Consider the following 19228-nt stretch of genomic DNA (forward strand, 5'->3'; position numbering starts at 1 on the left):
TGGTAATAATGCCAAATCTGAGGCAAAAAAAATGTCATACCTCTTCCGCAGCTCTTCTCCCTCTAACCCTCCAAGGAGCTGTTTTGTAATTTCTTCCACTTTCTCTGTTAAAATACAAGATGTTTATACAATTTTATAATATTGACTGTAGATTGCAACTGCTTGTAACTGTGCTACATGCTGTTGGAGAACCTGAGCATTCCCAATCCTGCTAAAGGATTAGTAAGACAGCTTTGTCTACATGTTTTCAATGTTCATAGACTCATAGAATTCCTACAGTGTGTAAAAGGCCATTCAGCCCATCGAGTTTGCACCAACTCTCTGACAGAGCATCTCACGCTTGCCCTCTACCCCACGCTATCCCCGTAAATCCACACATTTACCGTGGCTAATCCATCTAACCTACACACCGTGCACACTAGGGGGCAATTTAGCGTGGCCAATCCACCTAACCTGTGCATCTTTGGGCTGTGGCAGGAAACCGGTGTACCCAGAGGAAACACACATAGACATGGGGAGGACGTGCAGACTCCACACAGACAGTCACCCAAGGCACGAGTACGAACAGTCACCCAAGGCAGGAATTGAACACGAGTACCTGGCACTGTGAGGCAGCAGTGCAAACAACTGTGCCACCGTGCCCCCTGTTGCGAATTAGAATCCTCATTTCTGAAATTCTGACCCTTCCAGCTGTTTCATACTCTGATTGCCAAATCTGAGGCCATCTAAATTTAAAGGGATGCAAGCAACTTGTACTTGGCAGGTGTTATCTTGGATTTAGTGGGGCATTAGCGCTGTTGGCTGCTGTTATCCTGGTCTTTGGGACATCTGATGATCCCAGTGGCTGATCATGAGGGAGATATATTTATTTTGTTGTTGTCATAGTTATGTGAGAGCTGCATAATAATATGATGCTGTACTAATGCTCCACCACTTAAACTCAATCTAAATCAAAATCAATTTTTAATATCTCAAAATCATCTTCAAGACGTCTTTGGTCACACCTTAGCCTTTTCCCAAGACTGATGCACCACACAGCCTGTCAATTCTACCCTGATGTTCATACCCCATGCTTTTCTCATATCATCCTTGTCAATCTTCTCTGCACCAAGTCTATTGCCTTTACACCCTTTCTGTAACAAGGCAACAACTGCACATTGTACAAATGCATAAATTAGGGAGGGTTGTAGACTGAGCTTTACTCTGCATCCAATTGTTACAGTAAGAAGTCCAACAGGTCTATTTGGTAACAAACGCCACTAGCTTTCGGAGCACTGCTCCTTCATCTGGTAAGTGGGGAGTTCTGATCACAAACAGAGCATATAACACTCAGTTTACAGAATACTGATTAGAATGTGAGTCTTTACAGCTAATCAAGTCTTAAAGGTGCAGACAATGTGAGTGGAGAGAGCACAGGTTAAAGAGATGTATATTGTCTCCAGACAGGACAATTAGTGAGATTTTGCAAGCCCAGGCAAATGATGGGGGTTACAGATAGTGTGATATGAACCCAAGATCCCGGTTGAGGGTGTCCTCATGTGTGCAGAACTTGGTTATCGGTCTCTGCTCAGCGAATCTGCGCTGAACAGAGACTGTTACCACAGAAACTGGGAAGGTTTGATGCTGACATTAGTTACAAAACTCGAGAGACATTCCATCGTTCAATATTAGTTCCCCCCCGACCCACCTCCCCTGATTACAGCGAGTACAATTTCACCCAAAAAAAAATCTTCTAGAAAGGAAGTTAATCTCCAAGATTATTAAGTAATGAAAATGGAAACAGGGAACTTTATTAAATTGACTTGAGCTTTCCCCTGGTGATACGGCAACTTAATCTCCCCAATAGTGGGCCTTGCAGAACTGAAAACTCACAAATCCCTTGCTCTGTCAATGCCACATTTCCTGAGTTCATGTGAAATCTTTAATAACAAGGGAATGACCTGTTCTGGGAATAAAGAGCTCAAAGCGAAAAGTGGCAGGTGAGAGAGAACAAGAAACACATATTCAGCTTCTGCAAAGTTTTCTTCATAAAGCTTGTACAGTTGGCCCCAGACAGGAACATCCCAGTGCCCCAAGAATTACCACCTTGTTCCAAGTATATAATACAAAAACAGAGGACAGTGGAAAAACTCACGGGCACTGTGGCACAGTGGTTAGCACTGCTGCCTCACAATGCCAGGGACCCGGGTTCAATTCCTGCTTGGGTCACTGTCTGTGCGAAGTTAGCACATTCCCCCCGTGTCTGCGTAGGTTCCCTCTGGGTGCTCTGATTTCCTTCTACAGTCCAAAGAGGTACAGGTTAGTTTGAGTGGACATGCTAAATTGTCACGGATTAGCAGGGGTTATGGGGATAGGGCCTGGATGGGATTGTTAGTGTGGGCTCGATGGGCTGAATGGCCTCCTTCTGCACTGTAGGGATTCTCTAATAATGCAAAACTGTCTGGTTTGCAAGAATTCTATGACCTGACAGCATTTGCAAGGAGAGAAAACAGAATTGGTGGCTGCAATTCTCCCATCCTACTGCACTAGCGTCTGCCAGCACCGCGTTTCCAGTGTTATCTGCTCTATGCTGGAAATCAGCGGGGAGGCATGGAAGTAATCTAAATACTTATTTAAATACATTTTAAATGTGATTAGTGGAACTGAAGTCTCCAGACCCGCTAACCTCTGCCTCCCCCGCCCCACCCACACACCCCTCCCCCAATAAGAGTGTTTCACTCTTGCAGGATTCAGCTCCCCACTGGTGGAGAACTAGCCCGACTGTGCTGGAGTGAAGGGGGGGGCAAGCGGGGTCCTGCATAGGTCAGGTGTGGGGGAGGTGGTGCCCCCCCCCCCCGGGCATGGGCACCCTGGCAGTGCCAGCCTGTACCCTCTGGCACTGCCCAATGGGGACAAAATGCCTACGGGACACCTCAATACTGCCCATCAGACATGGGGCAGTGCCAAGGGATGAGTCATATTGGGGGCAATCACGGGGGGGGGGGCTGGGGGGGAGTGGACCCGCTACCACTTTGCATAGGGATCAGTGAGGGAAGGAGGGGGGCCTGCAACTGGGGCGGGCTGTCGCCGCTGTGGAGGTGGTGGTGGGGTTAGGTGGATCAGCTGGAGATGTAAGCGGGCCGGGGCGTTCCGGGGATCGCGGGGCTGGCGAGGAATCGGGAAGCCAGCAGCGCACTGACAGATCGGCATGTGTGCAATGACCCGCTCAGCGCGCTGACTTCAACCTCCCCAGCGGGAATAGGCCTTGCCTCCTGATACTTAATAATACTCTCGCCGGCGGCCCCTGCACTTCACAGAGCGCGGGAGATTCTTCCCTGAACTCCCACTGAAAAAAGCCAGCGTGAATTATTCCAGTTTTCACTCACATTCGACTCTGAATTTTTTGGGGAGAATTTCAGCCAGTGTTTCAAGTCCACGTGACTCTTCATCAGAGCTGGAAAAGAGTCAAACAGACTGGAAACACTAACTCTGGTTTCTCTCCCTACAGATGCTGTCAGACCTGCTGAGTTTGTCCAGCATGCTCTATCTTTGTTTCTGATTCCAGCACCCACAGTAATTTGTTTGTTATCCGAGTATTTAATGCTCAGTTGCATGAATACCTGGGCAGTTTTACCTCTCATTTCTTTTCTTTGTTTTTGCAGGCTCATTTCTAAATCTTGGCTCTTTATTTCCAGAGTTGCAATGTCCGCTTTAAGTTTCGGGATTACCTGTGAAAAGTTGTGCTACCTGTTAGTTCCTAACCAGGTAATATTAACTCTAACAGTCAGCCATCATCACACGCAGATTGATAATTGGGCCAAGATTACCGGTGTAACCATAAACCTAACGCTGCAGATGTCTATTTTGTTTAAAAATTGCAAATTGTGTAAATCTACAACAAAATCACAAAACACTGGTTAATAAATTTTTGTAAAGAGAAAAGTTCAACATTTCGGGTAAAATTCATGGTGTTTTCTATGCCATGCCATGGTTTGTGACTATTACTTGGGCTGGCACAGTGGTTAGCACTGCTGCCTCACAGCTCCGGGGACCTGGGTTCAATTCCAGTTTGGGTCACTGTCTGTGCGGAGTTTGCAAGTTCTCCCCAAGTCTACATGGGTTTTCTCTGGGTGCTCCAGTTTCCTCCCACAGTCCAAAACACACGCTGGTTAGGTGCATTGGCCGTGCTAAATTCTCCCTCAGTGTACCCAAACAGGTGCTGCAGTGTGGCGATGAGGGGATTTTCACAGTAACTTCATTGCAGTGTTAACGTAAGCCTATTTGTGACTAATAAATAAACTTAAACAAAAACAAGTTTATTAATTGTGACGGGATGAATCTAATAGTTCAAAAGCACGCAGTTCACCAGCGCCCTTCAGGAAAGAAACCTGCCACTCTTACCTAGTCAGGTCTGCACATGACTCCAGATCAATAGTAATGATTTGATTTGATTTATTATTGTCGCATGCATTAGCATATAATGAAAAGTATTGTTTCTTGTGTGCTATACAGACAAAGCATACCGTTCATAGAGAAGGAAACAAGAGAGTGCGGAATGTAGTATTTCAGTCATAGCTAGGGTGTAGAGAAAGATCAACTTAATGCAAGGCAGGTCCATTCAAAAGTCTGACAGCAGCAGGGTAGAAGCTGTTCTTGAGTCGGTTGGTACGTGACCTCAGACTTTTGTACCTTTTTCCCAATGGAAGAAGGTGGAAGACAGAATGTCTGGGGTGCGTGGGGTCCTTAATTATGCTGGCTGCTTTGCCGAGGTAGTGGGAAGTGTAGACAGAGTCAATGGATGAGAGGTTGGTTTGTTTGATGGATTGGGCTATATTCATGACCTTCTGTCATTCCTTACAGTCTTGGTGTAGATCTTGGCAGTCATTGGTATATAAGGAGTATATTTGGGGGATGAGAACACTGCCTTGTGGGGTACCGGTGTTGAGGATGATAGTGGAGGAGGTGTTGTTGCCTGTCCTTATTGATTGTGGTCTGTGAGTTAGGAAGTTCAGGATCCAGTTGCAGAGGGAGGAGCCCAGGCCACGGAGTTTGGAGATAAGTTTCATGGGAATAATGATGTGGCCCAGCAAGCTACCCAATTCAAGGCCAGTTAGGGATGAGCAACTAATGTTGGCCTTGCCAGCAATGTCCACATCTCAAAAACAAATAAAAAGAAAAATACAATCGCTTTCAGGACTTCTCTGTAAAACTGATTATCTGCTTGAACTGGTATCCTTTGATTCATTTTCTTTTCCAGGTATGTCAGGCTAAAAAAATTGTTACAAGTAGAGGTTTGCAAGGATGGTTCCAGGGATGAGAAACTTCAGTCGGGAGGATAGAGGTTAGGACTGTTTGCCTTGGGGAGAAGAAGATGATTAAAGTCATGAGGTCAGAGTAGATAGGGAGAAATTGTTCTCCCTCGTAAAAGGATTCAGAATGAGGGGGCACGGATTTAAAGTGATTTGCAAGAGAAACAAATGTGATATGAGAAACTGATTTGGCCGGAATTCTCTGGCTGTTTATGCCATGTCACCGCTGCCAGTGCGGACGGAGAGTTTGCCAAAACTCCCTTCATTGCAGAGGGATCGGAGAATCCCACTGCCGTGAACAGCCGGAGGATCCCACCCTTTGTCAACAAAGCGGCATGGTGGCACAGTGGTTAGCACTGCTGCCTCACAGCGCCAGGGACCCAGGTTCGATTCCCAGCTTGGGTCACTGTCTGTGTGGAGTTTGCACGTTCTCCCCGTGTCTGCGTGGGTTTCCTCCGGGTGCTGCAGTTTCCTCCAGCAGTCCAAAGCTCTGTGAGTTAGGTGGACTGGCAATGATATGTTGTCTCTTCATGCCAGGGAATTAGCTAGGATAAATGCATGAGGTTATGGGGATAGGGCCTGGGTGGAATTGTGGTCAGTGCAGACTCAATGGGCCGAATGGCCTACTTCTGTACTGCAGGGGTTTTATAACAGCAAGGGGTTGGGTTCTGCAATGCACTGTCCGGAAGTGTGGTGGAGGCAGTTCAATCGAGGCATCCAAGGCGGCCCCCTATAGTGTCCCAAGATGTGTAGATTGGGGCAAATGGAGTAAATATATGGGGTTACGAGGGCAGGGCCTGGGTATGAGGCTTTGTCGGAGAGTTGGTGCAAACACAATGGGCCTCCTTCTGCACCATAGGGATTCTATGGGTATTCTGGATATTCACAGGAGCACCCTTTAAGACAGATCATTGAATCAACATCAGAGATCCGCCAAGTTGGCAGAAAGCAGGATCTTTGGGACTTGGTTAAAAATAACACCTCCACCAGTGTCAATTCTCCATCTCCATCCCTCCTTCTGCTCCCACCCCACAAGGCCATTTTGCTGGAGAATGAAACGGGTGCTGGGGGAAGGGGGGAATGGTGGTGCAGCGGTAAGGTTGTCTGCCTGCGGCAGGTATCTCACTGAACCTGACCATGGCCACACAAGACCAATCATCAGAGGCCAAACCGGGATTTTCCAGTTGGCCCTCTAGGTGGCGCCGGCAGCAGTGAAGGTGGAGGGAGAATGGGGAAGAGGGCTGCTGTCTGGAGGTGGCTTCCCAAAGGTAGATCAGAGGGTCGGTGCTCCACGCAGTGGCTATCCTCCCCTGTGGCTACAGTCACAAGTGAACCTGTGGAAGAAGGATTCCACTCCCCTAGTTCTGGCTCTATTCTTTATTTTTAAATTTAAAAAGTTGGAGAGAGGACATCTCCATTTTGGGGTGTCCTCTTCCACTCATTTACAGGTTGGTGTTTCCAAGCTGGAGCTGTTTACCAGTGCTGATGGCCCACAGCACCTCATGGACACCCAGTTCTAAGATGCTGGATCTGTTCTGCATCTATCTCATTATACAATTAACAGATAATTCAAGCCTTCAAAATATTAATCAGATTTACCAGTATTTCATCTGCCAGCTGTGCCATATCTTTCCGAAGACCATCATTTACCAGGTACTCTTCCTGAACCTGCTCCTGCAACTGGATTCTTTCTTTTTGTAGATGCTTGACTTCATCGATCAGTGCTTTTATTTGCTCCTCGTAGTCTTCCTTCTGGATCTGAAAATTATTCTCCAATTTTCTGTAAAAGGACAAGAGTTGGAGTGACACCGATCAGCATGAAAGCTGCATTGAAGATTACAGAGTACTTTTCATACCCACTGAATTCCTCATTGGGCTGAACCGTCAATGGCGGCACGGCAGTCAGCACTGCTGCCTCACGGCGCCAAGGACCCAGGTTCAATACTGACCTCGGGTCACTGCCTGTGTGGAGTTTGCATGTTCTCCCCATATCTGTGCGGGTTTCCTCTGGGTGCTCCGGTTTCCTCCCACAGTCCAAAGATGTATGGGTTAGGTTGATTGGCCATGCTAAATTTGACACTAGTGTCAGCTAAGGGGATAGGGTCTGGGTGGGATTGCGGTCGGTGCAGACTCAATAGGCCGAATGGCATCCTTCAGCACTGTAAGGATTCTATTATTCTAGGAACATTTGAAGTGCTGTTGTAGCAATGCAGCAGCAAACTCCCACCAACCAATGACCAGATCATCTGCTTTCTGTCATCTTAATCCAAGGATACCTTTTTGGCCAGGGTATTGCAATGCTGTGACAATTGGGCATGTGCTCTCGAGCAGCTGAAACCAATTGCAGGAGTTTTGTGACACACGTGGTAGCGTCCCTTCCTCTGAGCCGGATGTTCCAGGTTCGAGCCCCACCCCAGGACTTGGTGACCTCGCAACCTAAAGCCTCTGGTGACAGACTAGTGAGCTGGTCCAGGAATTACTAGTTATGGAGATTGGCCTTAGTTTATTTTTCTATTATTTGTTCATGGGATGTGTGTTAAAGTTTATCTATTAGTGTCACAAGTAGGCTTACATCGACACTGCAATGAAGTTACTGTGAAAATCCCCTAGTTGCCACATTCCAACGCCTGTTTGGGTACACTGAGGGAAAACTTAGCATGGCCAATACACCGAACCAGCACATCACTTGGACTTTGGAAGGAAACCTGAGCACCCGGAGGAAACCCACGCAGACATGGGGAGAATGTGTAGACTCCACACAGACTGTGACCCAAGCCCAGAATTGAACCCAGGTCCCTGGCACTGAGGGACAGCAATGCTAACCAACAGTGACTGGCCCATCCCTTATTGCCCATCCCTTAATGCATATCTGAGTCAACCACATTGCTGTGGATCCAGAGTCACATGTAGGCCAGATCGGATAAGAATTTCCTTCCCTAAAGGACATTAGTGAACCAGATGGGTTTTTCCAACAATCGACAACGGTTTTCATGATCGTTGTCAGACTCTTCATTCCAGGTTTTTATTGAATTCAAATTTCACCATCTGCCGTGACGGGATTTGAATTCTGGTCCCCAGAGCATGACCCCGGGTCTCTGGATTACTGTACCACCCCGCCACTGCCTCCAATGCACCACTAAGTGCAGGAAGAAGAAGATACTAATTGGGTAAAGGTTAGGACACATCTATTAAAAACAGTTTCGATGCTGAAGTGAGAACTATAATCTGTACTTGTACTGAGTTTTGTGAATAAACCTGCGTTGAAGTCAAAATAGTAAACCTGAAGAAGAGTCATCCGGACAAGGAATATTAGAACATCTGGCTCAGAGGAAGGGGCGCTACCACATGCATTACAAAACTCCTGCAATCTCTCTCCACAGATGCTGCCAAACCTGCTGAGTTTTTCTGGGATTTTCTGTTCTTATTTCAGATTTCCAGCATCTGCAGTATTTTGACTTTGTTATATTGGAGGCAGACTGGCTAGAGTTGCTTCCGTTGCCAGATGGATGTTCACTATATTAATGCAGGACACCAGGGATAAATCCCTGACCTTCTCTGTAACAGGGACATTCAATCATTTGCATCCACCTGACCAAGGAGATGGTTTAACATCTCATCCAAAAGATGACACTTTCAGCACTCCCTCAGTACTGCAGTCTCAATCCACATTGTTATGCTGAAGCCTGGGGTTGGGACTTGAGCTCAGAACCTTGTGACTCAGACGCGGCAGCGCTATTCACCTTAGCTGTTGCCAAGTCTCTCCCTTGTGCATATCTCTATTTTTCATATGGGTAATTGACGTTTCAAATAACTCTGTCATGACGTTAAACCTGAAGATACACAGATTTTGAATAGAGCGGTGCATTGCAGGAAGATATTGACTGGAATTCTCTGATGTCATTCCGTCACCGCTGCCAGCGAGAATGGAGAATCTGGCGCTCGGCCGAATCTCCATTCACTGCAGCGGGACTGGAAAATCCCAGCCGCGGACGAGGTCAGAGAATCCTGACCACAGTCCGTAACTTTCTGTTTTTTCTCTGTCTTGTTAGGTATTGCTGAGTGCTTAAAAATCCTCAACAACCGTGCCGCCAGCCCCCAGAGACAAAGGATGCCATCAATGTCAATACATAAACTGTTCCAGTTATGTAATGATGATGGCAGAAATCAGGGTGTTGTGACAATAAAAGTCAAATTAAAATGAGCAATTTTGCTTGTCCTGTTTGCTGAAGTTTAAACATCTATTACTATTGCCAAATCCCAAGTATGAGTGGGAAAGATTGTTTTTTTCCATATAATTCAAAATGAATTGTAAGCAGTGATATAGTGCTGTCGTGCACAGAAATAAAATTGTCCTCAGTCCTACAACAAAATGAATCCTAGTTTTGTTAAAAACAGGAGACAAAGCAATAAAGAAAACTGTAATATCTCAAAGTGCAATCTATCTCTAATAGAGTAAGATTCGGGCTGTTCCCTTTGCTGTCAAATGCTATACAGAGCAGTGAAACCAGGTCCACGTACAACAAGATCTACCGCATCAATACTGTGGCTACAGGAACAGGTTAGAGGCCAGGAATTCTGCGGAGATTAACTCACCCCCAAAGCCTCTCCACCATCGACAAGACAAAGGAAGAGCTTGATGGAATCCTCGCAACTTCCTGCATGAGTACAGTTCCAAGAAGCTCGACACTTCAAGTCGAAGCAACTTGCTTGAGTGGCACCCCAATCCACCACCTTCAACATTCTCTCTCCATTCAACAACACACTTTAGCAGCAGTGATCAGCACCTCAGCATCTACAGGACGCACTGCAGCAACTCACCGAGCCTCCTTCCAAACCCACAATCTTGAATATCTAGAAGGACAAAGGCAGCAGGTACCTAGGAACACCATCATCTGCAAGTTCCCCTCCAAATAACAACTATCAATGGAGCCTTGACAAGTTCCTGCAGTGCATCTTTTAGATGGTACACACTATTGGACTGTGTGTCAGTAGTGGAGGGAGTGAATGCTGAAGGTGGTGGATGGGTTAGCAATCAACTGGGCTGTTTTCCTGGAAGTTATAGAATCCTGACAGCGCAGAAGGAAGCTATTTGGCCCATTGAGTCATCACCAACTCTGACAGAGCATCCCACCCAGGCTCTATTACCATGACCCCCCGTATTTAGCCACTAACCACAGTAATCCACACATTTTTCCACAATAAGGGACAATTTAGCATGATCAATCCACCGAACCCGCACATCTTTGGACTGTGGGGGGAAACTGGAACACCTGGAGAAAACTCACGCAGACACAGGGAGAATGCGTAAACTCCACACAGTCACCCATATTGTCGAGTTTCTTGTGTGTTGAAGCTGAATTTAAACTAGAAAGAGAGCAGAAAAGATGTACCAGGATGCTATTGGGACTTGATGGTTTGAATTATAAGAAGAGATTGGATAAACGGGGACTTTTTCCCCTGACATAAAGGAGGCTTAGGGGTGATCTTAAAGAGATCTATAAAATAATGAGGGGCACAGATAAGGTAGATAGTCAGTATCTTTTCCCAAAGGTAGGGGAGTTTAAAAAGCTTGAGGACATAGGTTTAAGATAAGAAGAGAGATACAAAAGGGTGCAGAAAGGCAATTCTTTTCACTCAGAGTGTGGTGAGTGTCTGGAACGAGCTGCCAGAGACAGTAGTAGAGGCTGGTACAATTCTGTCTTTTAAAAAGCTTTTAGACAGTTACATGGGTAAGATGGGTCTAAAGGGATATGGTTCAAATGCAGGCAATTGGCACTAGCCTAGTGGTAAAATCTGGTGCATGGACAAGTTGGGCCAAAGAGGCTGTTTCAATGCTGTAAACCTCTATGACTCTAACTCATCCAGGCAACTGGAGTATATTCCATCACCCCCCTGACTTGTGCCTTACAGATGATGGACAGGCTTTGGGTAGTCAGGAGGTGAGTTACTCGCCTCAAAATTCCCAGTCTTAGAGTTGCTCTTCTAACCAGGGTATTTATATTGCTGTTCCATTCCATATCAGTTTCTGGTCGATGATAATACCCAGGGTGTTAATCATGGGGGATTCAGTGATGGTAATACCATTGGACGTCAAGGAGAGATGGTTAGGTTGTCTCTTGTTGGAGATGGTCATTATCTGGCACTTGTGTTGTGTGAATGAGAAGTATAGTGAGTAGTTTAATTTCTAGGAGATAAAAGAGTTGCTGTCATTTCCCATTAATGAAAATCTAAAATGGGACTCAATTAGCTGCAGTCAGCTGTTACTGAAACCCAGCCTGCCCCAGATAGCAAGAAAACCATAATACTCCTGCAAAAGCTCACAGCTTGAGTTCACGACTGATATTTTTGTTCAGTACCTGTCATATACAGAACCAATGCCATTGCTTAAAAACGGACAGCAGTTTTCTTCACAGATTACACAGCAATTTGTTCAAGTATTTACAAATACACTTATGTCTTTTATTTAAATGCAGTCTCAGAATGGGAAGACTAGCAAGACATAACTGATATTGCCTCAGTGGCGAGGCCAGTCCATCCCTAATTGTGCAGGGTGGTGGGCTGGCTTTCTGGGTCATTTCAGAGCTGAGAGGCTATCGTATCACTGTGGGTCAGGAGTCACATGTAGGTCAGACCAGGTAAGATTACCCCTCCTGAAGGGGATCACTGAACCAGGTGTGTTATGTCAATCCGATAGTTTTGGCATGGTGGCATAGTGGTTAGCACTGCTGCCTCACAGCACCAGGGACATGGGTTCAATTCTGGCCTCAGGTGACCAGTTGAGTGGAGTTTGCACGTCCTCCCCATGTCTGCGTGGGTTTCATCCGGATGCTCCAGTTTCCTCCCACAGTCCAAAGATGCGCAGGTTAGGTGGATTGGCCACGCTAAATTGTCCCTTAGTGTCCCAAGATGTGTAGGTTAGGAGGATTAGCAGGGTAAATGCATGGAGATACAGGGATGGGGCAGGGTGTGGGCCTGAGTAAGATGCTCTTTGAGAGTCAGTGCAGACTCAATGGTCCGAATGGTCTCTTTCTGCACTGTAGGGATTCTATGATTAATGTATTGAATTTAAACTCTCCCATTTGTGTTGGCAGGATTTGAGCTCAAGTGTTTGAAGCATTAGCCTTTGGGTTACTGGACCAGTAACATTACTGCTGTGTTATCTATGTAAATATTTAAATACTTTCCTGTAGTCAAACAGTCCTCAGTTATATTTAGCACAGATTTCTCAGAAGTGTAATAGCAGTCAGTGTTATGTTAAAATTACAGTGTGTTTTTCCAGATTGTATGTGGTTGCACAGGCTTAGATCAAGCCTTACGTAGTCTTTAATAAAAGCAGAAAATGCTGGAAAGACTCAGCAGATCTGACAGCCTCTGTGAAGAGAGAAACAGAATGGGGGGGGGTGGGGGAATTCACCAGCCTCCCAGCCACCTCTTTCTCGGCAGCGGGAGGTGGCGTACTGTTCACTGATGGCAGGGTTCTCCAGTCCCGCTGCTGTCAATGGGATTCCCCATTGATGTCACCCCACACCACTGTGAAAACCACAGGAGGGGGTGCGCTGCCAGCGGGACTGGAGAATCCTGCCAGCACGAATGGCCCCTTACATTTCAAATCCATGGGATTCTTCGTCAGATTTCAAGAGTCATACAGACTTGAAACATTAATTCTCTCCAGAGATGCTGCCAGACATGGGAGGGTGATGGTTTAGTGATATTATTGCCAGATTATTAATTCAGAAACTCAGCTGTTATTCTGGGGATCCGGATTCGAATCCTGCCATGGCAGATGGAATTTGAACTCAATAAAAGATATTTGGAATTAAGAATCTACTAATCACCATTAAATTGTTGTCGATTGTCAGAAAAACCCATCTGGTTCATTAATGTCCTTTAGGGAAGTAAATCTGTCATCTTTACCTGGTCTAGCCTACATGTGACTCCAAAGCTACAGCAATGTTTAAAGTTTATTTATTAGTGTCACAAATAGGCTTACATTAACACTGCAATGAAGTTACTGTGAAAATCCCCTAGTCGCCACACTCCGGAGCCTGTTCGGGTACACTGAGGGGGAATTTAGCACAGCCAATGCACTTTTCAGGCTGTGGGAGGAAACTGGAGCACCCGGAGGAAACTCATGCAGATACGGGGAGAATGTGCAGACCCCGCACAGGCAGTGACCCAAGCAGGGAATTGAACCCGGGTCCCTGGCGCAGTGAGACAGCGGTGCTAACCAGTGTGCCACCGTGCTGCCCAAAGTGGATGACTCTCAACTGCCCTCAGGCAACTCGGGATGGGCAATAAGTGCGGGCGGGTCAGCAATGCCCATGTCCCATAAATGGATTAAAAAGGAATTTGGTGAACATTTCCAGCATGTTCTGTTTGTCTTTCAGATTTCCAGCTTTTATTATATTCTGTAGTCCTTGTTCAGATAATCTTTCCAATGGTGACTGCTGGAGAAAACCTAACTGTTATTTAGGAAATGGAGTAAAGCTCTCGAACACGGCAGGATACAAATATCCCGTGTTGTTTGTACCTCCTTTGTCGTTCTTCTCTTTCTAAGTCACCAAGATGCTGTTGTGTGATTGTTTCCATTTTCTCTGTGAATAAACACAATTGAACAAAGCTTTGTGTCAGTATCGACCATGGACCTCTGTGTCAATTTGCTGTCTCAGTAACGTACTGGGTTCATATTCCAATATTAACAGCCTTGAAGTCAGGCAAAGATGTGAAAGAAGGATCCCCGTTTTCATTACACACGGAATGTGGCCCAGTTGGCCGCACCCTCTCTCCTGAATGTGTCAGTTGTCAGTTTAAATCCCACTCCAGGATTTGAGTTCATAATCTTGGTTTAACACCACAGTGCAGCACGGGGTGGGGCGGGGGGGGTGTACATCATCAGAGAGTGGAATTAGAACCCCAGAATCCCAGCAGTGCAGGAGAGGCTGTTCGGTCCATTGAATATGCACTATTCACTGACACAGTACCCCAACCAGACCCTCTCCCCTGCCCGATCCCAATAACTCCACACGTTTCCCATGGCGAATCCCCCCTAACCTACACATCCTTGGACTGAGAGAGCAAAGTGGAACACCCAGAGGAAACCCACACAGAAGTGGGAAGAACAGAGTCTGCACATTCTCCCCGTGTCTGCATGGGTTACCTCCGAGAAGAGAAAGGGGGAGGGGAGAAGAGAAGTGGGGGGAGGGGAGAAGAGGGGAGGGGAGAAACCAATGTTTGTGCTGAACTACTGTATAAAAATAAAACTGCAGTGAATCATCAGAAGTCTCCTGCTACCTAATGTATAAAATGTCTGAGTTTGCTGCCTGGATTTTACAGCAATATAGTACTGAATGTGGCCATTCAGCCCACCATGTCCCTACCCGCACTTACAAAGAGCCATCCCATTCCCCCACAATTTATTCCCCTTGCAGGATTTATCCAATTCTCTTTGAAAAGTTATTGTTGAATTATTTCAGTCCGTGTGTTCCAGATCATAAATAGCTCAAGATGTAAATCGGAAAGCACCACCTCACCTCGTTCTTCTGCCTGTTGATCCTGTTCAGGCCTTTTTTAGAATTATTTCTAACCTAGCAGCTAACAAAATTGCAGCTGTGAAATAATGACTGATAACAGCAGGCAAGTAGCATTTCTATCTGGAACGCACCTTTCATTTCCTGTGTCTGTTCTTGATGTTGCTTCTCCAGCTTCTGGTTTTGGGCTTGCAATGATAACGTTTGCTTTCTAAACTCCGACAATGTCTGTACGAATTGCAAATGGAGGACTGAGTTAAGAAGATTTTGTGACTATTTTAGTGGAACATGTTAGATCTAATCCTCCCCAACTGCTTCCCCTCAAAGTGGCTGCATTAGTAAATATTGATTGATTTTGGTGTTCTGTAGAGAGAAATACCTGCTCAGTTTGCCCCTTGGATTTCTCCACTTGCTCCTCGATGAATTTTCTTTGCTCCACTGCTTTCTGGAACTCTCCCTCAAGTTTCTGATATTTGTCCATGTCAGCAGAGTGAACAGAGGACAAGTGTGTCAAACGTTCCAGCAACCCCTTGTTCTCTTTGCTCTGGTTTAGACAGAGAAACACAGATCCAATATCGTTAGAGATCTCTCTCTGTACGTTTCTAGTATGTCAAAAAAACCCATTAAAATCAGTGCATCCTGCAAGACCAGGGTGGATCAAATCAATATAGTTTTAGAGATATTGCACAGAAGCTTGTGGAGGAAATGGGGGTCTCGGACACTGGTGAAAGCCCTCCCTCTTCCCAGGAAGGCCCACTGCAAAACTTGTGTCAATTAGGCACTTGATAGGCCACTGGCAGCTGGGTGGCAGGAGAGGAATTAGAAGCAAATTAAAGGACAGGGTTCCCAAAAGGATCTCTCCTTTGGAGGGCATTTTACTCAAAGCGTTTCCTCAGCGGTGTAACTAAAGTCGACTTGCTAGTTGGCAAATACTTCTGTCCGTTTGTTTGCCTATTGGTGGCTTTGCTAACCTTCTTTGCCGTGTTTATTGATTTGTGAGTTTGTAATCACTGCGCCATCCAAAAAGGAGATCCTTCTGAGAACACTGCCTTGACCCTGACCTCATTCAGACTCTTCCTTTCCTAGGAATAGGGATCCTGGCTGGGGTTTCCTGCCCACCAGCTTGGCAATTCCTGCCATGGCACATGTGGCAAACTAGCCAAAAGTCCACTGACTTTGGCAGGACCGCAAGATCCTGCTGGTAAGTGGAGCAGGGAAATCCCACCCTGCCTTATCCTACCCACCGAAACCGCACCACCTTAAACTTAACTATATTGCAATTAGTTTACCATTGACAGACCAATTCTGCAAGTTTGCTACCACGTTCTTAATGGCAGCCTTCCTCAGTATTAACTGTTCCCCTCAAATGAATCTTTTATTGTAGTTATATTTCTTAGCTGTGTTATAAAATGACAGAATGACCAATTTTCCTTTCTAGTGAGTTACTTCGAACAGAACATGCCCTTTCTACAGCATGGTGACACAGTGGTTAGCACTGCTGCTTCACAGTGCCAGAGACCTGGGTTCAATTCCCAGCTTGGGCCACTCTCTGTGTGGAGTTTGCACATTCTCCCCATGTCTGTGTGGGTTTCCTCTGGGTGCTCTGGTTTCCTCCCACATTCTGAAAGACGTGCTGGTTAGGTGCATTGACCCGAACAGGCGCTGGACTGTGGCGGCTAGGGGAATTTCACAGTAACTTCTCAGTGTTAATATAAGCCTTACTTGTAACTCATAAATAAACTTTAATCAGGAGGCAACTTGCTGGAGTTTTAACAGAAATCCACTTACATTGGCTGCTAAAGATTTCTTAAGTTTGCCACATTTTTCTGAACATTGCCAAATTGGAAAGCCAGGCACTGGGATTGTTCTTTGCATTTTCTTCTTTCACTTAGTTCGAAGCACGTTTGGAACGGCTGTGGGGGATTTCCCAGGGCGATGGCAGGCTTTATTACACAAGCCTTTGTGAATTGAAAACTTACTGAAAATAGACCACCAGAAACTTGTGGATTTTTTCGAAGAAGTGGCTGATTGAACTCACCTGGTCATCCAGTTTCTTATGGAGCTGTTTGACACGGAAAGATAGTTGAATGTTCAAAACAAATCGACGTATACTTTGATATCTGCGTCTTGCCAGCCAGGCACGCACATGCTTCTGAATCACTAACGCTTTTTGATCTTTCAGCATCTGTAAAAAAAATTGAACAAACGAAAGATCAGCGTCTTGCGAGATTTAAGGTTTTGACTTCCATTAAATGTAGAAGAAAACTTATTCAGTCAGTTGCTTAAACTAAATAGTTGTTAAATTATTTTAACATTTAAAATACATTTGGACAGGTACATGGGTGGGAAAGGTATGGAGGGATATGGGCCAAACGCAGGCAAATGGGACTAGTTCTGTTCAGGAAACCTGGTAGGCATGGACGGGTTGGGCTGAAGGGCCAGTTTGCGTGCTGTATATCGCTATGACTCTAGTAGCTATATGTGGAAAAGTAGTTAATTGAGCTGGATTTTAAACACAGAATGTAGAAAACTACAGCACAAACAGGCCCTTCAGCCCACAAGTTGCACTGATCATATCCCTACCTACTAGGCCTATCTATAACCCTCAATCCCATTAAATTTTCCAACCCTCCTCGCCAGTGAGATCTTCTGGTCCCGGTGAAGGCATCCTCCTGCAGTGGGTTCCCCGGAGGTGGGACATATCAGCCACATGAAACGCCAAAGTTACCGAAAAATCCCACTGGCAAACAATGGTGAGCAGCCCCTGCTGCCAGAACACATGTGGAAAACCCCTTCCACCATCTCTGAAACACTTCAGGTTGTTCTGAAGTGCTGTATGAATGCAAATAGCTTTATTTCCGAGTACGGAGTTTTAATACAATTCAGAACACAAGACAGATACAAATGAATAACTTTATTTAACCCATTTTAGCTCATTCACCAACCAGAAGTCCATTTAATCTGTTTTTATGAACTTCCCGCTATCAATCCAAAATTTACCCATTTTACTATCATAGGTTAGTGTCCTGGATTTATCTTTTCCTAAGTTATTTTCCATCGCTTATGCTTCCATAAGATTACACTGCAGTCAACAATTCTGAAGGCTAAAATTGTTCTAACCTCCTCAGTGTTTCAATGGTATTCTGATGCTGCAGATTGTTCCTTTCTCTAGAATCTATATCACGGTTTATCTTGATGATTGTACACATTATTGAAGGTGAGGCCTTGAGCAGAGCATTATGAAATATTGGCATGATTTTCTATGAACCTAACGTTTTGGCTATGCAGCTCAGTGTTTCACTTGCAATGTTGAACACTACCCCACAGTATTCGAACATCTTCACGATTCAGTCTACTAAAACTCTTTCCAATTCAACCACACCTACTCCAAGATGTTTGTTGAGTATGAGCATTGCCTAATTTGTCATAGATTCTCTGCAGTGCAAATTGAGACCATTCAGCCCATTCTACAATCCCACCCAGGCCCTATTCCTGTAACCCCACATATTTACCCTGTCTAATCACCCTGACACTAGGGTCAATCTAACATGGCCATTCAACCTGACTTGCACATCTTTTGGAGTGTGGGAGGAAACCGGAGCACCCAAAGGAAACCCGCACAGACACGGGGAGAATGTGCAAACTCTGTGCAGACAGCGACCCGAGGACCGAATCGAACCTGGGCTCCTGGCGCTGTGAGGCTGCAGTGCTAAGCACTGTGCCACCGTGCCACCTTTGAGGTATAGTACTCTGCATCTGCTTGATATTGGATTTCATTTGCCTTTGTTCAAACCAAGGCCACATTAAGTTTAACGTCTTTAGTGAATCTGCGCTCTGGCCAATAACTGGCCACTTCTGGGAAAATCAGTGTGTTTTTCATGCAGTGCGGGCTTCTAACCTGTCATTTGGCCATAATGTTGGAGCCCAGGAACCCCTGTGGTAAATCCTGCTCTTTCTTTCTGAATCCCATCTATTTAGTGGGTCATCATAAATTTGTCTCTGATTTCATTATTTTACTTATTCTCTATACAGAACCACTAATCTATAGTAGTTTGGGTTTGTCTTGGCTTGCCAATCTTTTAGGAAACAGGCCCTACTTTATGTTGTATCCAATCAAGCAGGAAATCATTAGAGTTCAATGGTTCTCCCAGAATTTTTCTTGTCCCAGATTGTTAAGGATTTCCATCAGGTTTATGTTGAAGGTATTCATTCTTCATGAATTATCACTATTTAGGGAGGTCATGGCTTGAATAGGGAATACTAATGGAGACATTCATTTAATATACTAGTTGTCTATTGCTCATCCTCAGTTTTTACTCCCATTAACATCTTGAACAGTTCTCTCCTAACTGCTCATCTGTAATTGCATATTGAAAGAATTCACTTCTTCTGTACTTTGTGTCTGCAGTTACA

The 19228-nt window shown here is 45.4% G+C and overlaps 1 protein-coding gene across 3 annotated transcripts in view; it reads right to left on the minus strand.

Annotated features, from left to right (window-relative positions):
• myo5c (myosin VC) overlaps window positions 1-19228 on the minus strand; it is a 104232-nt gene that overhangs the window by 32523 nt on the left and 52481 nt on the right. For all 3 annotated transcript variants that reach the window (XM_080214170.1, XM_080214171.1, XM_080214169.1), the window contains exons 21-27: window positions 16854-17000; window positions 15195-15359; window positions 14950-15043; window positions 13819-13882; window positions 6888-7068; window positions 3614-3707; window positions 41-104 (exon numbers count right to left, since the gene is read on the minus strand). In XM_080214170.1, coding sequence (XP_080070296.1) covers window positions 41-104; window positions 3614-3707; window positions 6888-7068; window positions 13819-13882; window positions 14950-15043; window positions 15195-15359; window positions 16854-17000 — 809 coding nt within the window. The remainder of the gene's footprint in view (window positions 1-40; window positions 105-3613; window positions 3708-6887; window positions 7069-13818; window positions 13883-14949; window positions 15044-15194; window positions 15360-16853; window positions 17001-19228) is intronic.

The sequence above is a fragment of the Carcharhinus amblyrhynchos genome, chromosome 28 (genome assembly GCF_965287045.1).
Source record: "Carcharhinus amblyrhynchos chromosome 28, sCarAmb.v2.hapA, whole genome shotgun sequence".
Lineage (NCBI taxonomy): Eukaryota > Metazoa > Chordata > Chondrichthyes > Carcharhiniformes > Carcharhinidae > Carcharhinus > Carcharhinus amblyrhynchos.